At 42.0% G+C, this 20,954-nt stretch overlaps 1 protein-coding gene across 3 annotated transcripts in view; it reads right to left on the reverse strand.

Annotated features, from left to right (window-relative positions):
* Nucleotides 1-976: 976 nt before the first annotated feature.
* LOC127452416 (protein Jumonji-like) overlaps nucleotides 977-20,954 on the reverse strand; it is an 80,264-nt gene continuing 60,286 nt past the window's right edge. The window contains exons 14-18 of one of the 3 annotated variants that reach the window (XM_051717828.1): nucleotides 15,681-15,863; nucleotides 15,397-15,521; nucleotides 10,619-10,796; nucleotides 9,721-9,828; nucleotides 977-2,086 (exon numbers count right to left, since the gene is read on the reverse strand). In XM_051717828.1, the coding sequence (XP_051573788.1) occupies nucleotides 1,910-2,086; nucleotides 9,721-9,828; nucleotides 10,619-10,796; nucleotides 15,397-15,521; nucleotides 15,681-15,863 (771 nt within the window). In that variant the 3' untranslated portion in view covers nucleotides 977-1,909. Of the gene's footprint in view, nucleotides 2,087-9,720; nucleotides 9,829-10,618; nucleotides 10,797-13,777; nucleotides 14,191-15,396; nucleotides 15,522-15,680; nucleotides 15,864-20,954 lie in introns of those variants that run through there. The other 2 variants (XM_051717830.1, XM_051717829.1) reach the window with 2 other exon arrangements.

Genomic DNA, 20,954 nt, shown 5'->3' on the forward strand with positions numbered 1-20,954 from the left:
GCATGAAGCCAGTACACTTTTGGAAGGATGATTATGTTTATGTTTAAAAAGTGATTTTATTTATTAAAACAAAAATATACAAACCTGAAAAGTAAAAAAAATAAAAATACAAGTAACAAAAAAAGATCTCAACTGGATTGGAGGATTTAGTAACAATGCATATAAATAAACAGTATAAGGAGCTGAAGGATTACTGTATAAAATAGGGTGAAAGGGATAATAACAATTTAAGGCCATAAAAAGTATAGAACCACATTTTTGGAGACACTTAAGTTTTTAAACCTTAAATACAAGTCAGTCATTTGGAAAGGGCAACTACCGTGTTTGATTACAGGACTTTGATACAGTCAGTGCAATGGGTAGCTAGGCCTACTACAATAGTTTACTTTTGGGTAAAAGACTTTTGAATAAAAAAGTAAAGCTAAAAAACTAGGGATCACCACTATGACATACTTCTTCAGTGATTTTAAGCAGCACTTATTTTTTGTATGTTTTTGTAGTAACCCTGTTCACATCTAATTTATATTGATGAAGAAACCAATATAGACGTAAGGCTTTTTCTTCATCTTGGCTTTCTCGTCCAAACCCCTATAGACCCGAACTCAAAGGCTCATTTTTTATTTTATTTTTTTGATTTACTGGCATATAAACATATTTGGGGCTAACTAACATAGTATTTTGCTATAATATTCTATGTAAACAAAAGAATATTTAAGGTGGGAGCAATTTTAGAACACACTGGTAACCAATTACAAATGTAAAACCTGCGGGGGAAACATTTATGGGATAAAAGGGAAAGTGCATCTTTAAAATTAAAATAATAACTTTAAAAATTGCCCTCGGCATCAAACTTGCTATAAATGTTTGTATTTCAAAGATTTTAGTAAGAGGCATCAAAATGTGTTTTGAAAAAATGGGGAGTTCCAAGTGTTATCACACAAGGCATTTAGAAATCTGTGAATATGAAGGATCTTCTTCATAAGTCAGTTAAAACTGATCTGACACCGATTCATATTTGGAGCTGGAATGCTAGTAACTGCATGTACTATACAGATACAGTTTGACATGAGAGGGCTACTGCCTTCTTCCTGACATCATATTAAATGGACAATTCACTAAAAGGTTCTGTCATCATTTACTCACCCTCACATTGTTCCAAAACCCCTTATGACTGTCTTTCCTGAAACACAAAAGGCGATGTTAGGCAGAATGTTAGTCTGTCATCTTTCACTTTCATGCAACTTTTTCCATACAATGAAAGTGAATAGTGAGTCTAACATTCATCATATTTCGTGTTCCACAGGGAAAAGAAAGTCTTATGAGTTTGGAACAACATAGGGTGAGTAAATGATGACAACATTTTCATTTTTGGGTGAAGTATCCCTTTAAGACTTAAAAAAGGTGAGCCCAAGATACAAACAGGCTGTAGGGGTGATGGAGAAAAGTGTCATTACAGCACCAGTTAAACACAAATGATAGGAATAGTATAGGATATATTTATATCTATGTATACGCATATCTATACTCAATTTAATGCTAAAACAACCAGAAAATACTCATCTAAAACCAATCTCAATACTAGTGCAAAATATTCTGTGCTTGCCGGATGAGGCCCAACAGTCTTACTTATGTCAGGTGCCTAAACAGTTGTGCATTTGCCCCTTTGTATTTTTGTGAAACGCGATGTAACCTTTGACCTCCATACATTCAATATATTATATTAACCAGCCAGTAACTACACGTATCTGTTATGCAAAAGTGCAATATAACAGCTTGTTGTATTGATACTATACACTAGGTACAAAGATTATTAAAGTGTGTTTGTACACAAGTATTAGGAACACCTGATATAAAATGAGACACTATGGCCTTATACGGTATGTGATGTTGGGTGAGGAGGAATGTCTGGTCAGGAGCGGCTGCTGCTCTTTGAGGTGGAGCAGGAGAGAGTGACCAGGGCAGGGCTCTTGTTTCTAGGACTTCGTTTTGCTGGTGGGGTCTTGATGGGGCCGGCAGCTTTCTGCTTCTCTCCACCCTTCTCCAATGCTTTGCCAAAAACACGATTTACCAGACTGTTGATTTGCTCCTGTGCAAAATATGGTTGAATAACTTGTAATTACGCATTCAAGGTCTTAACACTTACAGGATTACTTTACCCAAAAATGAACATTCTCTCATAATTTACTCTCATGCCATCGCAGATGTGTATGACTTTCTTTCATCTGCTGAACTTGAATATTTTTAGAAGAATATCTCAGCTCTGTAGGTCCACACACTGCAAGTGAATAGGTGCCAAAATGTTTAAGCTCCAAAATCAACATAAGGGCAACATAATGTACTCCAGACGACTCTGGTGGTTAAATCCATATCTTCTGAAGAAATATGATAGGTGTTGGTGAGAAACAGTTCAATATTTATGTCCTTTTTCCTTCACTTTCATTTTCTCCTGTTTTGGGTGATTCACATTCTTTATTATATGTGCATATCACCCACTACTGGGCAGGGTGAAGAATTTATGACCAAAAATTGACCTGTTGACAGTTGACCTGTTTCTCACCCACACCTATCATATCATGTCTGAACACATGGATTTAGCAACTGGAGTCATATGGATTACTTTTATGCTCCCTTTATGTGGATTTTGGAGCTTCAAAATGTTGGCACCCATTCACTTGCATTGTATGGACAGACAGAGCTGAAATATTCTTCTAAAAATCTTCATTTGTGTTTTGCAGAAGAAGAAAGTCATACAGATCTGGGATGTCAGGAGAGTGAGTAAATCAAGACAGAATTTTCATTTTTGGGTGAACTATCCCTTTTAGCTAAAGCTGAAGGGATGTTTGGAAAAGTAAACTATCATAAAAATATTACATTACCATGCTACTCATTTCAGCAGTATGTACAATATGGACATTTTTAGATGTGCACCACATTTTTAGACATATTTACAAACATTTTTATCGAAGATACAAAATGCAAAACAATGCCATTTTTATTTTCGATACTATAACATACTACTATCACTGAGCTTCATGATGTACTTCCCCTTTAAAATAATGCAGCTCACTAGTTTCAGTTTATACTGTATTTAGAGGCAAATTTCTGTGAATTTCAAATGACAGTACTAAAAAGTAGAAATAATCTGCCTTCCAATGAATAAATCTCTGCATGTAGACAAAGTCACTTTCAAGGCAACTCAGTCCACTCAGCCGCCATCTATTTGGAACGCTTCTGGGCAGCTATTTTCTATGGATACAAGTGGCATGAAAGTACAGCTCCTTTTCTTGAATGGGGAAAGACCGAAATCTCCAAAATGGTTGGTTAACTTTACAATCACAGAACATTTAAAATCAGCAGGAAAATCGATACATTGTGCTTCTTTAGCTAAGATCACGCTAAAATTTCTATTTTTTAGGCTGGTCCAGCTAATGCGCATGCGTTTGAAAGGGACGCATGCGAGTTGACTGACAGGTGATGTCTCTATCTAAAAGGTGATTGGCTCTTTCACCTGTAAGGCAGGACTTTTTTTTTTCTATTGAGTGTTCCAATTTCTCCCATTCATTTTAATACAAATGCTCTGTCTCAGGCTAAATAGTCTCAGATGTATACGGGCTGAGCGTTATTACCATAAACGTCTCCGGTTACTTTTGTAACCTTGGTTCCCTGAGATGAAGGTAACGAGACATTGCTGAATACTTTGTGGAATTCCTTTAACGCAACCTAGTTGAACCTTATGATTGGCAATGGTGTTTGAGCCCCACACTTTTAGGCACGAATTCGCCCTATATAAGCGGGCGCCCACACAACATTTCTTCAGAATTTTCTGACTGAGGATAAGAACGCATCACTCATACCTCGAAAATCTGAAGTAGTAGTGCAGCCAAGTTTGCAATGTCTCGTTCCCTTCATCTCAGGGAACCAAGGTTACAAGAGTAACCGGAGACGTTCCCTATCGATTCAGTTCACAAAACATTGCTGAATGCTTTGGAGAACGGAGTCACGCCGTGCTATGTAACTGTTGGGCCTCATGTGTTCAGATAGAAGACAAAGGTAGGCCTAACAGTCACAAAAACATAACTCATGCCCCCACCTTCTAAGTCGTAAATTTTACTGATAAAAATCGCGCCAAAATCAAACAAAGGGAGTCCAAAACAGACTACAAATCCATGAAGCCTTGCTCACTAAAGGATCGAGCACTCAACTCCTATTGGATGAGGCACACCACAGAACGTCCCTCAAACATGACATCATCAGGACTTCAAATAATTCTGAAATGCTTCCAGAGTTGCTTCCAGCGACTTGGTTCACCGAATACGGACGTAGCTTTTTGCTGCTCTCCGGTGCAGCCTCGTGGCATAAGGAAGTAATGTCCGACTTGAAACTGTAGCCATACAATCTCCATCTCGCTGGACGAGTTGAGAGTACTCTGTGTTCAACCAAACACTCTAACGGATCCGAAGGAGACCGCCGAGCAATTCGCATCTTCATCCGTTGGCCTACAGAAGTGAAGAGATTAAAGATTTCTCTTCCATCTTCAATCAAGTCGACATTTCTGAGTTCTCCACCAGCCCGCCGAGAATCAACAGCCGTACCGCCCGCCGACAGCGCGAGGAAACGGCCTCCCGTCATCACCCGAGCCTCAAGGAACCGGGTCAAAGTTAAAGGACGGAGGAAAACACATTCTACCTGTGTCCTCATGCGATTCAAGTAAGAGGTTACGTCTGGGCAGAGATAGAATATTATAGTGTGTTATTCTTGTGTTTCAAGGTTTTTTGCTTGTACAGTTTACGGATCGCCATGTCCGCTCATTATTAATACACAGGGTGTTAATTATCACGAATTTGTTTGCTGTATTGTGGTCCAACCAAATTGGATTGTTGTGCATTTTCGCCATTGCGGGTGAGACAGAAACTGAGTTCATCCATTAGAGTCAAATAACGCAGGACTTTTACGAGCCCGCTCGTAAAACCGCATCTCTGAGTGATGAACACGGCTGCTTTATCTCCAGCTATCGCAAACTCAGCTTTCGGGCTGTCACTGAATAATCTCTCTCTCTCTCACTAACCACACTGACACACACACACACTGTCACACACACACCTTATGTGTTATAGGATTATTTTTATTTCCATATCTAATCATGTCACTGTTTAGTTTGTAGTTGTAAGTCGGATGTTTATTGACTGCATTGTATTAATTATTAATTGATATTACTGCATAAATAAACTTTTGTTTATATTACAAAGAGAAGTGTTTTGGTTTGTTTTGCATACGCCTGTGTCATGCTGACGGGATGTCAGTGCTCGGATTCAAACCTTCATTCATTGTTTTTTTTCCTGAAAATCGATATTCTTCGGATGTCGATTTTCCTAAGAAAACAATCTAATATTGAGACTGTTTTACTATTCGGTTATTAGTCCCTGATTTCAGGGTGGTGCCCCGTCAATGTAAATCCTTATTAATATTCTACTGATTTTTGATAATTGATAATTATCTTTGATTGAATTTGAATGATCAATAAGCTAGTGTTAATTTTAATGTTTCATCGATGTTAACAATTAACGATTATCTTTGATAAGTGTTGATTTTAAAGGATTAAAAAAAGCTAACATTGATTCTCATCAATGTTCTATTGATTTTTATAATTAATAATTATCTTTGATAATTATTAATTATTGCTAATAACCAAACTTGCTCCTAAATGTAGTGTCCCATATGAGGTTTTAATGAGTTAGATCCAATTAATTAATTTAAATATTGATTAATAACTACAGAAATAATTATTAATTATTTCTGATAGTAACACTGATCTAAACAACCAGTAAAGCCCTACATAACGTAATACCCTTGGATGCACCAGGGTATAAAACACTTAGAAGAATATGTATATAAGGTCACAGGCCCTTATTATAATATGACCTAGTATAATATCTCTTTTAGTGTGTATGAAAATGAATAACCCCACATGGTGAAAAACAGATGGGAAGTTAATCTTAGTCTGAGGATGTGTATGAGTCATATAATACACACAGTATAATTTAACCTCTTCGTACAAGAGAGGTTCTATTATTTTTATTGGAAGTGCTTGTGACTTCTAGTGGGAGTAAATTGGGTAGCGGCCTACACAGGCAACTGTATTAAAATATAACAGGTAGCCTGTCCTTGATAAGGGGCTCGTGCTCACCCGCCGGGTGTTGGAATAGTAAATTCTCTAGACAGAGGACTCGTGAAGTGATGGACGCCACGTCTGGGTTATAAAACCTTGCAAACATGTATTGTGAAGACCATCCTGCTGCAAAGCATATATGCTGTAGGTATATACCATTTGTCCATACCCATGAAGAGGCCATGCCTCTAGTTGAATGAACTTTCAAGCCAATAGGGCATCTCACGCCCTGTGATTCATAAGCTAGGGCAATCGCATCAGCGATCCAGTGAGATAGCCTTTGTTTGGTGACGGACATGCCTTTTGTGCATCCTCCATAACAAACAAAGAGCTGACCTGACAGTCTAAACTGGGGCGTGCACGCCATATGCGTGTGCAATGCCTCATGGGGCATAATAAATACGCTAACTGCTCCTCATTTGAATTAGATGGTGGAGAAGAGAAAGCTTGTAGGTGCACTATCTGAGCCCTAAGTTTGTGGAAAGCACCTTAGGCACATAGCCTTTTTTTGGGTTTGATGGTGGCTTTTGAAAGCCGGTACAAAATTCCAGACATGAACTGTCAACCAACAGCGCATGTATATCGCCAACCCATTTGACTGAGGCCAGAGCCAACAGCAGTGCCGTCTGTGTGAGCGCCCTCAGCACCAGATTAAAATCCCATGTTGGAACCGTAGCAGGGCGAGAGGGGTTGAAGCACCACACTCCTCTAAGGAACTTTATGATTAGATTGTGTCTGCCTATAGAAGAGCCAGCCTCTGGGGCGTGAAATTCCGAGATGGTCGCTACATAAACCTTAAGCGTTGACAGAGTAAGACCTGCATCCAACTGCTCTTGAAGGAATGTAAGGATCTCCGATTTGGGGCAATTCACTGGGTCTTTGCTGTGTAAAGAGTACCAATCCACAAACACACGCCATTTTATTGCATAGAGGCGTCTCGTAGATGGCGCTTTAGCCTGCAAAATGGTGTTTATTACAGACTGAGCCAATTCTGGCACATTCGTAGTGCTTCGTTCAGGGGCCATACATGTAGGTTCCACAGCTGATCCCTCCTCCGCGATATTTCCCATGGAGGGCTGCTTAATATCTCCATCATTTCCAGAAACCATAGTTGGTTGGGCCAAGGCGTCCACTCCCAGCGGGGCTTGGGACATGGAGTACCAAAGAGGGCAGTGGGATGTCTCTGCGGAAGCAAATAGGTTGACTTCCGCTTTGCCGAACAGTTCCCAAATCCTCATAACCATTTGAGAATGAAGTCTACTTTCCCCTGCCATCGGCCCCTGGTGTGACGGCATGTCCGCTCCACAGTTCAAACGGCCCGGGACATATGTTGTGTGCAGGGAGAGGAGATGGTGTGCGCTTCACATGAGGAGGCGTTGCGCCAGGCTCAACACTGGTAGCGACTGAGTGCCTCCCTGGCGATTTATGTACACTACCACTGACATATTGTCTGAACGAATCAGAACGTGATGATTCACTATATCGGAATGGAAAGCTTTCACTGCTAAATAGATGGCTAGCATTTCCAAGCGATGTGCCATGCTCGTTTTGCACCTATCCAAGTGCCGAAAGCAAGGTGTCATCACACAGTGCGCCCCAACCCGTGTTGGACGCACCCGTGGTCACCACTTTTTGACACCGTGCTGATAAAGGTTTGGAGCTGTCCATGGTGCTAGAGCAGCCAGGCAGCGGTGAGTCACGGTGATGCGCATGCGCCCCTGATGCCAGGCATGACTCAGTACATGGTGTTTGAGCCAGCACTGGAGAGGTCACATGTGTAAAAGACCTAACGGTATGACGCCATAAAATACAGCATTTTCTAAAAAGACTTCAGTGGAAATGTTTTTCCCAGTTTGAACTGTGAAAGACATTGGTTAATGCACTTAAGGTGTGCACACATGCTCAGGGAGTTGAGTCGAACTCCCAAAAAGGAGATTTGTTGGCTGGGGAAAAGTGTGCTTTTCGCTCAGATGACATTGATATCCAGGCTGTTCAAATGGTGAAGTATATTGTCCCTATGCTCGCATAGCAGAGCCTCTGATCAGGCCAGTAATAGCCAATCATCGAGGACATTTAGAATGCGCATGCTGTTCATCTTCAAAGGGGCGAGCGCCGCATCGACACATTTCGTGAACATGTGCAGTGCCAGAGACAATCCGTAGGGAAGGACTTTGAATTGATATGTCATCCTTTCGAACAAAAATCTCAAGAACAACCTGTCATGTGGTACAATTTGGATTTGAAAGTACGGGTCCTTTAGATCTATTGACGCAAACCAGTCCCATGGGCGGATGTGCGATAAAATCTGTTTCTGAGTTAACATCTTAAATGGGTGTTTTGCCAGCGTGTGATTCATGCGTTTCAGATCTAGGAGCGGCCGTAGCCCGCCATCTTTCTTCAGAAAGAAAGGGTAGAAGCTGTAAAATCCTTTGTGGCTGTGGCAGCTCGGAATATCCTCTATTGCATCTTTTGCGAGGAGATTGTGAATTTCTGCACGTAATACAGGCACGTCCCGTGACGGAACCATCAAGGACAAAACGTTGTTGAAGCGAGGCGGTCTGCATGCAAATTGTATCGAATACCCGTGTTTGATTATTTTTAGCACCCAATCTGACATAGCGGGCGCTTTATATTTGACACTAACTGTGATAGCGTGCCACTCACCATTGGGAAGCGGTTGTGCACAGTGTGTGAAATGGGGAAGCAAGGCAAATTCTCAAGAATGGCCTGATCCAAAGTTAATAAGTACACTAAGGTATGGTTTATGAGCGTGCAAACATAAGAGAGATAATTGTTTGTATGTTATCATTATGAACAGAACTCAATTCAAATGTCACAAGTGCAGATAGGCCGGAAGCCACTGTGACATTCTCTCTGTGCATGGTACAAGGAACGACCCCATTGCCTCTCTAACAGCCGCTACGAGGTACGCGTGCTATTCAAGCAATGCATAGGAAGTGTTGCAATAGACTTCTTTGCCGGAACACAAGAGGGGGTGGGTGAAGACGCTGAGAGTCAGGCGAAGAACGTCCTGATGCGTCTGCAGGGAATCCCATCCGCTGATGGGTTTTCGTCGATGGCGAAGAGAGGGCTGATCCAGGTGTGTAGTCAAGACGAGATGATGCCGGTCTTGAATTAATAAAATTCTGAAGAAATAGTGTGAGAGCACCCGCTTATATAGGGCAAATGCGTGCCCAAAAGGGCAGGGCTCAAACACCATTGCCAATCATAAGATTGCCGTTACAATACAAAGGCTTCAACTAGGTCATGGAAAAGGAATTCCCCAAAGCGTTCAGCAATGTCTTGTGAACTGAATCGATAGATACACCTGAGCCGTAGAACACGGAAAGAGTTGTGCAAGTAGTCCACTGGACAGCACTTGCTGAATTTCACATATAACATAATTAGGTCATGTGACAACAATGTAGCATCCTACAGTTTGAAACTTTATATTTGCATAGTATTAGATACTGTTCGACACACTACTAAAAAAAACTGTAGACTCTAGTATTCTATGACAAACTACACATGCTGTAGTGTAAACAATGAACTACCTCAGTGTAACGAAACATCATCTTGAGGCCACGTGGGGACCTGCGCTTCTGGATGTATTGAAGAGCACATTCCAGGCAGAAAACCACATTATCACTCTCGTGAACAACCTGTTGAAAAAGACAGAGACAAATAGTTTTGCATTGATGTGTTCTAATATGGCAAGTTATACAACCCCAATTCCAAAAAAGTTGGGACAGTATAGAAAATGCAAATAAAAACAAAAAAGGGGTGATTTGTAAATCCTATTCACTCTGTCCTATATTAAAAGCACTACAGCAACACATTATTTGAAGTTTTACCTTGTGAATTTAATTGTTTTTTTTTTTTTAATATACACTCATTTCAAAGGAGGACAATGCCAAACCAGTGTGGGTGCTAGATTGGTCTGCAGTCTTGACCAGTCTCCAATTGAGAATGTGTGGCGCATTATGAAGCATACCATATGGCAACGAAGGCCATGTAGAATTGTGTAGATGAAGACCAGCATAATAGATGAATGGGGGAACATTCTGCTAGCTAAACTTAAACTTGTGTCTTCAGTGCCCAAACACTTAGTGTTATTAGAAGGAAAGTAGTAAACACTTGACTCTACCTTGTGAATTTAATTGTTTGTTTTTGAAAATATACACTTATTTCAAATCAGATGATTGCAACACACTCCAAAAAAAGTTGGTAAAGTAGTGCTTTCAATATAGCACAAGATGAATAACATTTACAAATCACTCCTTTTTGTTTATAATAGCATTTTTCATACTGTCCCAACTTTTTCAGAATTGGTGGTGTATATAATAAACTGGGCAAATTGCACTATTTAGTTCCAAACTTCAATACAAACCATTCTGCATCGAAAACGTATATACCAAGACTAACAGGTCATGAGTATTATCACAGATTTACCATGGAGAGGTAACACAGATGCTGACACACTTGGCAGCGCCTGTCGGCTGTGTCTTCTGTAAATCTTAAACGTTGCTGCTTCTTCTTGTCTGCGTGAGATTCGCAGTTCGTGCCATAGCGTGCAGACAGATGGAGCCCAGCCTCGAAAAGACCCCTGCGCTGGCTAATCTCTGCATCCCTGTAAGGTTGTAACAGGAATTTTACCCAAGATTTATGGACTGTTTCTGACTTTGTGCCTCAACCAACATGCAATTCCCTTAAATTTAGGAGAGTTTTATCCTCAAACTGTACACCCATAGCTTATTCACTGACCATCTGATGCAATTGCACACAAAAATGTCAAGTGCTGGCTGACATTGCCAGTTAAAATCTTATTGGCTGGCTTTACACAAATTCTGGGAGTAAAGACAGTACCTGAACTAAAATCAGTTTGTGGTGGAACTATACTCACTCCGATAACATGTTATAACATCGTTTTTCCACCAGGGACACTTATTTAAGCATTTATTTAAATAAGCTTTGACCTATACTGATCAGCCACAACATTAAATCCACTGACAGGTGAAGTGAATAACATTTATTATCCCATCACAATGGCACCTGCCAAGGGGTGGGATATATTAGGCAACAAGTGAACAGTCAGTTCTTGAATTTCATGTGTTGGAAGCAGGACAAATGGGCAAGCATAAGGATCTGAGTGACTTTGACAAGGGCCAAATTGTGATGGCTAGACAACTGGGTCAGAGCATCTCCAAAACGGCAGGTTTTGTGGAGTGTTCCTGGTATGCAGTGGTTAGTACCTACCAAAAAAGGTCCAAGGAAGGACAACCTGTGAACGGTCATGGGCTCACTGATGCGCATTATTACCGGGGAACGGTCAAGGCTCACTGATGCGCATTGTGAGCAAAGGCTAGCCTGTCTGGTCCGATCCCACAGAAGAGCTGCTGTAGCACAAATTGCTGAAAAATGTAATGCTATGATAGAAAGATGTCAGAACACGCAGTGCACCACAGTTTGCTGCGTATGGGGCTGCATAGCTGCAGACCAGTCAGAGTGCCCATGCTGACCCCTGTCCACCACCGAAAGCACCTACAATGGGCACGTGAGCATCAGAACTGAACCATGGAGCAATGGAAGGTGGCCTGGTCTGATGAATCACATTTTCTTTTAGATCATTTGGATGGCTAGGTGCGTGTGCGTCATTTACCTGGGGAAGAGATGGCAGCAGGATGCACAATGGGAAGAAAGCAGACCGGCGGAGGCAGTGTGATGCTCTGGGCAATGTTCTGCTGGGAAAACTTGGGTCCTGGCATTCATGTGGATATTACTTTGACACATACCACCTACCTAAAAATTGTTGCAGACCCTTCATGGCAATGGTATTCCCTGATGGCAGTGGCCTCTTTCAGCAGGATAATGCGCCCTACCACACTGCAAAAATTGTTCAGGAATGGTTTGAGGAACATGACAAAAGGATCAAGGTGTTGATTTGGCCTCCAAATTCCCCAGATCTCAATCCAATTTATCATTTATGGGATGTGCTGGACCAACAAGTTCGATCCATGGAGGCCCCACCTCGCAACTTAGAGGACTTAAAGGATCTACTGCTAACGTCTTGGTGCCAGATACCACAGGACACCCTCAGAGGTCTTGTGGTGTCCATGCCTCGATGGCTCAGAGCTGTTTTGGTGACACGAGGGGGACCTACACAATATTAGGCAGGTGGTTTTAATGTTGTGGCTGATCGGTGTAAGTATGTGACGCTGTTATAACAACGACACTTGAACTTAATGCGATAACAGCTTGGCTCATTTCAAAACAAAAACATTGTGTGGCTCTGTGAAAGATTTTGTGTTGTTTTTGTCAACCTGTTTTGTTGTGCAAAACTTCACTTAGACAATGTGAACTATTGTGTATTGAGTTTTCTAACACTGATTTCAACTAGCAGTTAAATCATTGCTGTGACAGGATGGATAGATCGTACGTACACATAACGAACGTAAAAAAGTTCACTTATAGTCTTGAGGTAAAGTAAAAACATCTTTATTTGTGCATAATGCAAACAGTGAAGTTTTCAAAGGTGCAAACAATTGTACAAATGAGGCTGTGCAAAAATATAAGGAAAACATTTAAATACTGAACAGTAGAACAAGCTAACTATTTACATAATAAACACAATGTACAAACTATACACACCATAATCATGAAACGTAAATTATGTTGTGATCCTTTGTTCTCTTGTTGTCTTGTTTAATTTTCTTCATTTTCTATCTATATAGTTTAATGTTGCAGTCATCAAAGCCTAACTTGAAGAGATGGTCAGATATTATTTGTGCACCTTCTCATTTCTGGACAACATTTCAAACTGCATTATTTCTTCTCCATAAATTCTCAGCAGGGCCGACACAGTAGCACACAGCATCTGTCCATCTATCCATGTTGATTTGAACAACCTACAATAACAACAACTCAACAAAGGTTTTAGCTAAGCTTACTAGCCAGTCTTTTAAAAATGTCAGGTATCGGCTGTCGGCTGATGACACATTTTTGTTGACCAACGAGAAATGTTAGTTCCACTTTGCAAGGAAAGTACTAACTCTGGAGCAGACAGTAAAAAGTTTCCTGGTTTGGTTTAGGGTTTAGTTTGATTTGGAACTAGTTCATGTCGTGTGGTGGAAAAACAACATGAACCTGAAATACACCGATCAGCCACAACATTAAAACCACCTGCCTAATATTGTGTAGGTCCCCCTCGTGCCACCAAAACAGCACCGACCTGCATCTCGGAATAGCATTCTGAGATGCTATTCTTCTCACTACAATTGTACAGAGCGGTTATCTGAGTTACCGTAGACTGTGTCAGTTCAAACCAGTCTGGCCATTCTCTGTTGACCTCTCTCATCAACAAGAATTTACTCCGAATGGAGCCAAAAACAAAAAAACATCCAGTGAGCAGCAGTTCTGCAGATGGAAATGCCTTGTTGGTGAGAGAGGTCAACAGAGAATGGCCAAACTGGTTCGAACTGATAAAGTCTACAGTAACTCAGATAACCGCTCTGTACAATTGTGGTGGGAAGAACAGCATCTCAGAATGCTATTCCGAGATGCGGGTTGGCGCTGTTTTGGCGGCACGATGGGGACCTACACAATATTAGGCAGGTGGTTTTAATGTTGTGGATGATCGAGGGGCCTTGGGTACTCAGTGGTAAAGACGCTGGCTACCACCCCTGGAGTTCGCTAGTTCACTAGTTTGAATCCCAGGGTGTGCTGAGTGACTCCAGCCAGGTCTCCTAAGCAACCAAATTGGCCCGGTTACTAGGGAGGGTAGAGTCACATGGGGTAACCTCCTCGTGGTCACCATAATGTGGTTCGTTCTCGGTGGGGAGCGTGGTGAGTTGAGTGTGGTTGCCGCGGTGGATGGTATGAAGCCTCCACACGCGCTATGTCTCCGTGGCAATGCACTCAATAAGCCACCTAATAAGATGCACGGGTTGACGGTCTCAGACGCAGAGGCAACTGGGATTCGTCCTCCGCCATCTGGACTGAGGCAAATCACTACACGACCACGAAGACTTAAAAAGCACATTGGGAATTGAGCATTCCAAATTGGGAGAAAAAGGGAAAAAAAAATAATAATAAATGTTGTGGATGATCGGTGTAGGTCCAGGAACTAGGAAAAGTTTCTGCAGTGGAAACACACCTAATGAGCACTTTTAAAGAAAACGTAGAGTTAACTTGCTATTAAGTGTTTTAAACAAACTCCTTAATGGGTCACCCAAAAAGGAAAATTCTCTCATCATTTACTCACCTTCATGCCATCCCAGATGTGTATGACTTTCTTTCCACTTTTGATGTGAATGACTTACTTTCTTCTGCTGAACACAAATTAAGATTTCTAGAAAAATATTTTGGCTCTGTTGTTCCATTCTATGCAAGTGAATGGTGACCAGAACATAGAAGCTCCAAAAAGCACATGAAGGCAGCATAAAATAATCCATATGACTCAAGTGGATTTAACAGCCATGTATTCAGAAGAAATATGATATGTGCGGGTGAGAAACAGATCAATATTTAAGTCCTTTTTTACTATAAATTCTCCTCCCAGCCCAGTAGGTGGCGATATGTAGGAAGAATGTGAATCGCCAAAAACAAAAGAAGAATGTGAAAGTAAAACTAGAGATTTATAAAAAAAATTTAAAAAAGAATATCTGTTTCTCACCCACACCTATCCTATAGCTTCTGAAGATATGGATTTACCACTGGAGTCATATGGATTACTTTTATGATGCCTTTATGTGTTTTTGGAGCTTCAAAGTTCTGGTTACCATTCACTTGAATTGTATGGACCTACAGAGCTGAGACATTCTTCTAAAAATCTTCGTTTGTGTTCTTTTGAAGAAAGAAAGTCGTACACATCTGAGATGGCATGAGGGTGAGTAATGATGAGAGAATTTTCATTTTTGGGTGAACTATCCCTTTAAGGTGTTTGTTTAAAACACTTCATAGCAAGTTTACTAGATATCCACAAGCAGAATTAATTGAATTGAATAAATTGTTATTATTGTGTTGTCATCTATATCAGATAACACTACCACACTTAAAAACAAAACACAAATTTGTTGGCCGCTTTACATGTCAATCAGACAGTCTCTTCCTGTCTAAGTAGGCATTTCTTAGCCAGAATAAGCTGCAAAAAGGACCAAAAAGCAAGTAATCAAAGCAAGGAAACAGATTTTTGGGAGGTTTCTGGCCAGTGAAGCTCAGGCAGTGAAACCTACCTGAGATCCTTGATGAGAGTGGAGACTGCTTTCAGGAGCTGTTTGTTATTCCGCTCAGATGTGGCAATCTGGTAGATCAGTTTCTCTGTGGAGAAGGGCTCCTCTATACGACGCCGTTTAAGGTCCTGCAAAGCAAATACGATACACAAGTTCATAAGTCAGAGCAAAAATCCATACTCCCTCTGGAAATAAGAAAAACCTAACTAACAAACATACGGCTCATTTTTGGTTAAATCAAGCCAAGTTCCAGCTGACTTTGTCCGTTCGTGCACCGAGTCTCTTACCTTAGCTGCCTCGTAGCCCAGTTTCATCCACTGGGGGTTGGCGAAGTGCACTGTCTCTGAGACACAGTAGCCACAACACACCTTCGACACAAAGGTGCCTGGGAAACATACCATGAACTGACCACTCTGTTGCACTGTCCGGTACACCTTCACTCCCTTCCGACGGAGCACCTCTGGAGAAATCTGTGTCATGAAAGAGAGACTAAGTAAAATGCTGAGTAAGATCAACTCAAACCACATTTACATAAGACGAGAAATGAAAATTCTGTCATCACTTACTCATGTCATGCCAAACTTTCACTGTTTGTCTTCAGTGAAACACAAAAGAAAAACTTCTAAAGACTGTGCTGATTGTTCTTTTTCATGCAATTACAATGAATAGTGACTTAATCAAAAGTACCATAAAAATATTTTTTATAGAAATATATATGAGTTGCAATGGTCTGTTTCTGAAAAAACAGTATTTTTGTCAAAAACTTGATTCTTGACTTTTTTCAGTTTTATGTTATTTTTGAAAAAGTCTCCGCTTTCAAATAATGCCAATGTTATCATGAAATTCAAACTATAAATGTTGTTTGCTCTTTAATGCGTTATGTCAAATCGTGCTACTGTCAATTCAGACGGGAGCTCCGTATATAGCATCTCTCCTCCGATCAGCCTACACTTTAATACGAAATTTCAGCACCAAAAACACATGAGTAAACATCAAATGCCACTGGCTGAAATTATCATCTCTCATATAATCTATGAATCAGTGTTTCAACCACTGGAAAACGTCAATGATATCAATAGCCTTTACTTAACTGTATACCTTTACTTCAGGAGAGTTATCTGATGTCAAATGTTTATTAGCTTTTTCAAATGAACTGTAGAGATGAGCAAATTGCTAAAATTTTAAATTCTATTACAGTCAGAGATGTAACAAGGGTGTACACAACTAATTTCAGAGAATTTAACTGCTTCGGTGCCAGATGCAGGCCCGATTCTACAGGGGTGCTTGAGGCAGGGTTATTATAGTTTGGGATTTTGAATTTTGTTTTTATTTTATATTCAATTTGTCATTACAATTTAGTTTCCATTACTTTTCACATTTTGTCTGTTAGTTTTAGCTTAGATTTTGTTTTCATAATGTTTTCTATTTTCAGTTTAGTCAGGTAGTTAGGTTGTTTTAGTATTTTATGGCTGCCAAAGCTAAAGCGCTTACTGGTATCATTTATTACTGGTATCATTTAAAATATCTAACATCATTACATTTCTCAGGGCAGTCTTGTGTTACCTCTAACTAGTGGTGTTTTCTTGTTTAATTAAGGTGGATGGTACAGTAAATGTTTCAAATTTTAGAATATAGGGTAAAGATGGGTATATGAATTGCAATAATTGTTAAATTGTTAAAATTATAACTAAACTAATCTTTGCAAAGTAAACAATTAACTTACTGAAGTTTTAAATTAATGATTTTACATCAGGATGTTTGGCAGATCTCATCTCATGACCACCGGTGGGGAAAGCAGTGGTAAAGAAATTTGAGGTAAATCTTTTTAAGATGATAAAATACTAAAAGTTCACTTAATGTTTGTAAATGTTACATACAGTATAATGACTTAGAATGTGAAAGAGTATGAGAAATTGTAAAAATTAATAGCAAATTAAATTTTATCAATGCAATCATTTTTACTCTGTCCCACTTTACCAACTCTGCCTGAAAAAAATCTGTGATTTGGTCAAAAGAGAGTCTTTAAAGGTACTTCTTCCCAGTCTTGAGTATTTAACTTTGTTTTCGATCAAGGTAGGAGACATCCTAATCCTTCTTTAAAGGTATAATGTCATTTTATGTGGCATTTAGAACATAAATAAAAGTGGCAAAAAATTTAACTTATCTAAAAGTGCCCCACTTTGCCCATAGTCACCCTACTGTGTATCAAAAACTAACACTAAAATTAATCAAGAACAGTTTTATCTTATTTTAATTAGATGAGAGTTATGAAAAAGTATTTAAATTTAGTTTCAGTTAATGAAAATGTTTTATTTAGTTTTTGTTTTAGTTTTCGTTAACGATAACACTGGCTTAAGCACCCTGCTAAGAACCCTTAAATAAACATTAGAGCACCCTCAATTAAATATGAAAGCCTAATAATACTTTATATTGGCAAAGCAGATTTCCTTGAATCCTGGCAAACACACACAGAAAACCCTGTATCAAAACTAATAAACATGTACTATCTTGCAAATCAGTGTGTCGTAATTTGCAGGCTCAGCATTCTGATTTCATGCCTCCAATGTACATATGATCATTTGATTGGTTAAGGCCTCCACTCACGCGTAGACAATTCGTAGCAGAATGATCTTAAAAATGATCTAAATTCGCCTGTTGCTTCCTATTTCTGCTCCGGCAAAAGCGCCCATAACTGCTGGTCTAGGATCAGTTTCTCAAATCCAAATCCAAACCTTAACTATTAGGGAAACATGAAACTGACTCTAGATCAGTGGTTGTGGACAGCATCTTCCAACATCGCTTGCTGCATTCACTTGCAGAAATAACATAGCTATAAATTATTGTAAAAAAAAAACAAAAAAAAACTTACAGCGTAATTTGTGGATTAAATATTAAGTTGTTTTGGTAGCATTAAACATGATTTCATCTAAAAAAAAAAATTTTATTACATAATGTCTCCACTTTATACAGAGCACCCCATTATTTTCAGAAGCATCCTCAGCGATTTTGATCTGGAACTATGCCTGGCCAGATGATGTGCGAACGGAATATTAGAGCCTGTTTTCTCAAAAACAAGGTTCCCTATCTGTCACTCACTCGACGTTGGTGTCAATGTAGTGACACTAGGGGTCACTCTTGGGAGCCCGAGACACCTCTGGTCTTTGATAAAAGGCCAATGAAAATTGGCGAGTGGTATTTGCATGCCACTCCCCCGGACATACGGGTATAAAAGGAGCTGGTATGCAACCACCCATTCAGGATTTTCTCTTCGGAGCCGAATGGTCATGCTCATTGAGCTGAATACTACTGTTCATTCACCTCTGCTGGATCTGATGGCGCATTTCAGCGGCTTCTCTCTCCTCTGCACTGGTGCACTGCAGAGAACGCCCCTTGGTGCTTCGGCAGAAAAACTAGAGAGTATATTTTCTGAAAGAGTATTTTTCCCCTCTAAAAGAGTATATATTTCGCTAAAAGAGCGCACACACGGAACGTCTTTTTAAAGACGCTTTTCCGATTGTGTGTTATTCCTGGTTGCGCTCGTTATCTCTCGCCTTCTAACGGTCACGATCACTGTCTTTCGTGTCTGGGCACTGCTCACGCGGAGACAGCATTCGTGGATGGTCATGTTCTCATTGCGAGAATATGTCCATGGCAACGTTGCAGTTGCAGCTCGCCTTCGTAAGAAAGGGGGCGATTTGGGGACTGCCCAATGGGACTGCCTCCGCCAGGTATTCCCCCGCGGACCTCCCATTCCCCAGCATGCTCGTCTGCCCCGATCGGGCTTCCGGGTGAGTCTGCCGGCTCGTCTCACGGCAAGTTCGACCTCTTATTCAGAGCCCGCGAAAGTGATGAACTCTCGAGCGCAGCATCGGAGAGCGGGCTCGTCCAGTCGGAAGCCTCAGCTGGGCTCCTCCCTTTGGGGTTGATTGCCCAGTCACAGGCTGACGCGGAGATGACGACATGCTTTCCCGGGCAGCCACGAGCATCGGTTAGAGTGGATCTCACTGCTCTTCCCTGAACCCTCGCAGCTCGGTGATTGGTTCCTGGGCTCGCGGTGCCGCTCAAAGCCACGCCCCGCCCCCATTCCTTTCTTCATGGAAGTGCATGAAGAGCTGACAAGGTCGCGGGAGGCACTTTTTACTGCCCGGTCCCGATCTTTTCAGCTTCCCCGCCCTCACTACCCTCGATGGTGGGGCGGCCAAGGGCTGTTCGGCAATCCCCCGGTGGATAAAGGCGCTCGTGGTGCATCTATGCCTGCAGAGCACCGCCACCTGGCGTGGGTGCCCAAAGCCCCCGTCCAAGGCCTGTAGGTTTACGTCGTCTCTGACGGCTAAGGCCTACAGTGCCGCTGGACAAGCCGCCTCCGCCCTGCACGCCATGGCTCTCCTGCAAGTCCGCCAAGGCGTTAAAGGAACTGCACGAGGGTAGTTCCGCCCCGGGATTGATGCAGGAACTGCACTCGGCGACCGACCTCGCTCTCTGAGCGACGGAGGTCACGGCGCGGTCTCTCGGGCGGACGATGGCCACACTAGTGGTCCAGGAGTGCCACCTTTGGCTCAACCTGGTCGAGATGGGTGAGGCCGACAAGACATGATTCCTTGCTCCCCCATTTCCCAGGCGGGCCTATTTGGCGACACCGTCGAGGACTTTGCCCAGCAGTTTTCGCTCAAGATCCCGCACCCCATCTACTCATCGCCAAGGGCGTCCCCCTGCGGTGACTGCACCGGCTCCGCCGCAGCCCACCCCTTCGGCCCGGCCCCGGCGTGGAGCCCACCGCAGGAAGCAGACGCCACCCGTCTCGTGGCCGCCCAGAACCCGTGAAAGGCTACAAAGCGCCCTTGAGACGGGTGACCCAGGGACAACTAAACCCGCTGCTTTGGAGCTGGTAAGCAGATCTCCATCTTTTTGTTACCTTCTTGCATTTAATTGCGCTGCATGCCCAAGTGGCTGCAGTACTCAGCAAGAGCAGTTTCCTTGTTCCCTGGTCATGTATCTGGTGTGTACGGCCATCATCGACCACCGTCCACCACTCTATTTGGCAGGTTTGGCGCTCCAGCGGCGGTCTCCCGCCCCTGAGTGCCCAGCTGTGGCACAAATCCGCCCCCGATGTGACAGTCTCCACGGGTCACGAGGACAGGCCTCTTCCTCCCCTGTCCCAGGCTGTTCCGGGAGTGGTCACAAGGAGCCAGGTAAGTGCTTCGATGTCCTTAGACTCAGCACGGCCACGACGTGGTGTGGCACCTCAAGTTCCGCCCCGCCGCGAGGCCCCACCTGCTGGTACGTCCGATGACGTTGTCCCTTTGGTCTCCCTTGCGCGGAACTTTCGCTTGCGCTTTCCAATCCATCGCGAGGGCTGGTCCGGACCGTCTGACTCGGCTGTGCGATTCACTTCACAATGCCTATGGAGGGGCGCGATAGAACCTGTCCCTCCAGCCGAGATGAAGAAGGGGTTTTTCAGCCCCTACTTCATCGTACCGAAAAAAGGCGGTGGGTTGAGGCCAATCTTGGACCTGTGAGTTCTGAACTAGGCTTTACACAAACTCCCGTTCAAGATGCTGACG

This window comes from Myxocyprinus asiaticus, chromosome 15 (assembly GCF_019703515.2).
Source record: "Myxocyprinus asiaticus isolate MX2 ecotype Aquarium Trade chromosome 15, UBuf_Myxa_2, whole genome shotgun sequence".
Classification (NCBI taxonomy): Eukaryota; Metazoa; Chordata; class Actinopteri; order Cypriniformes; family Catostomidae; genus Myxocyprinus; species Myxocyprinus asiaticus.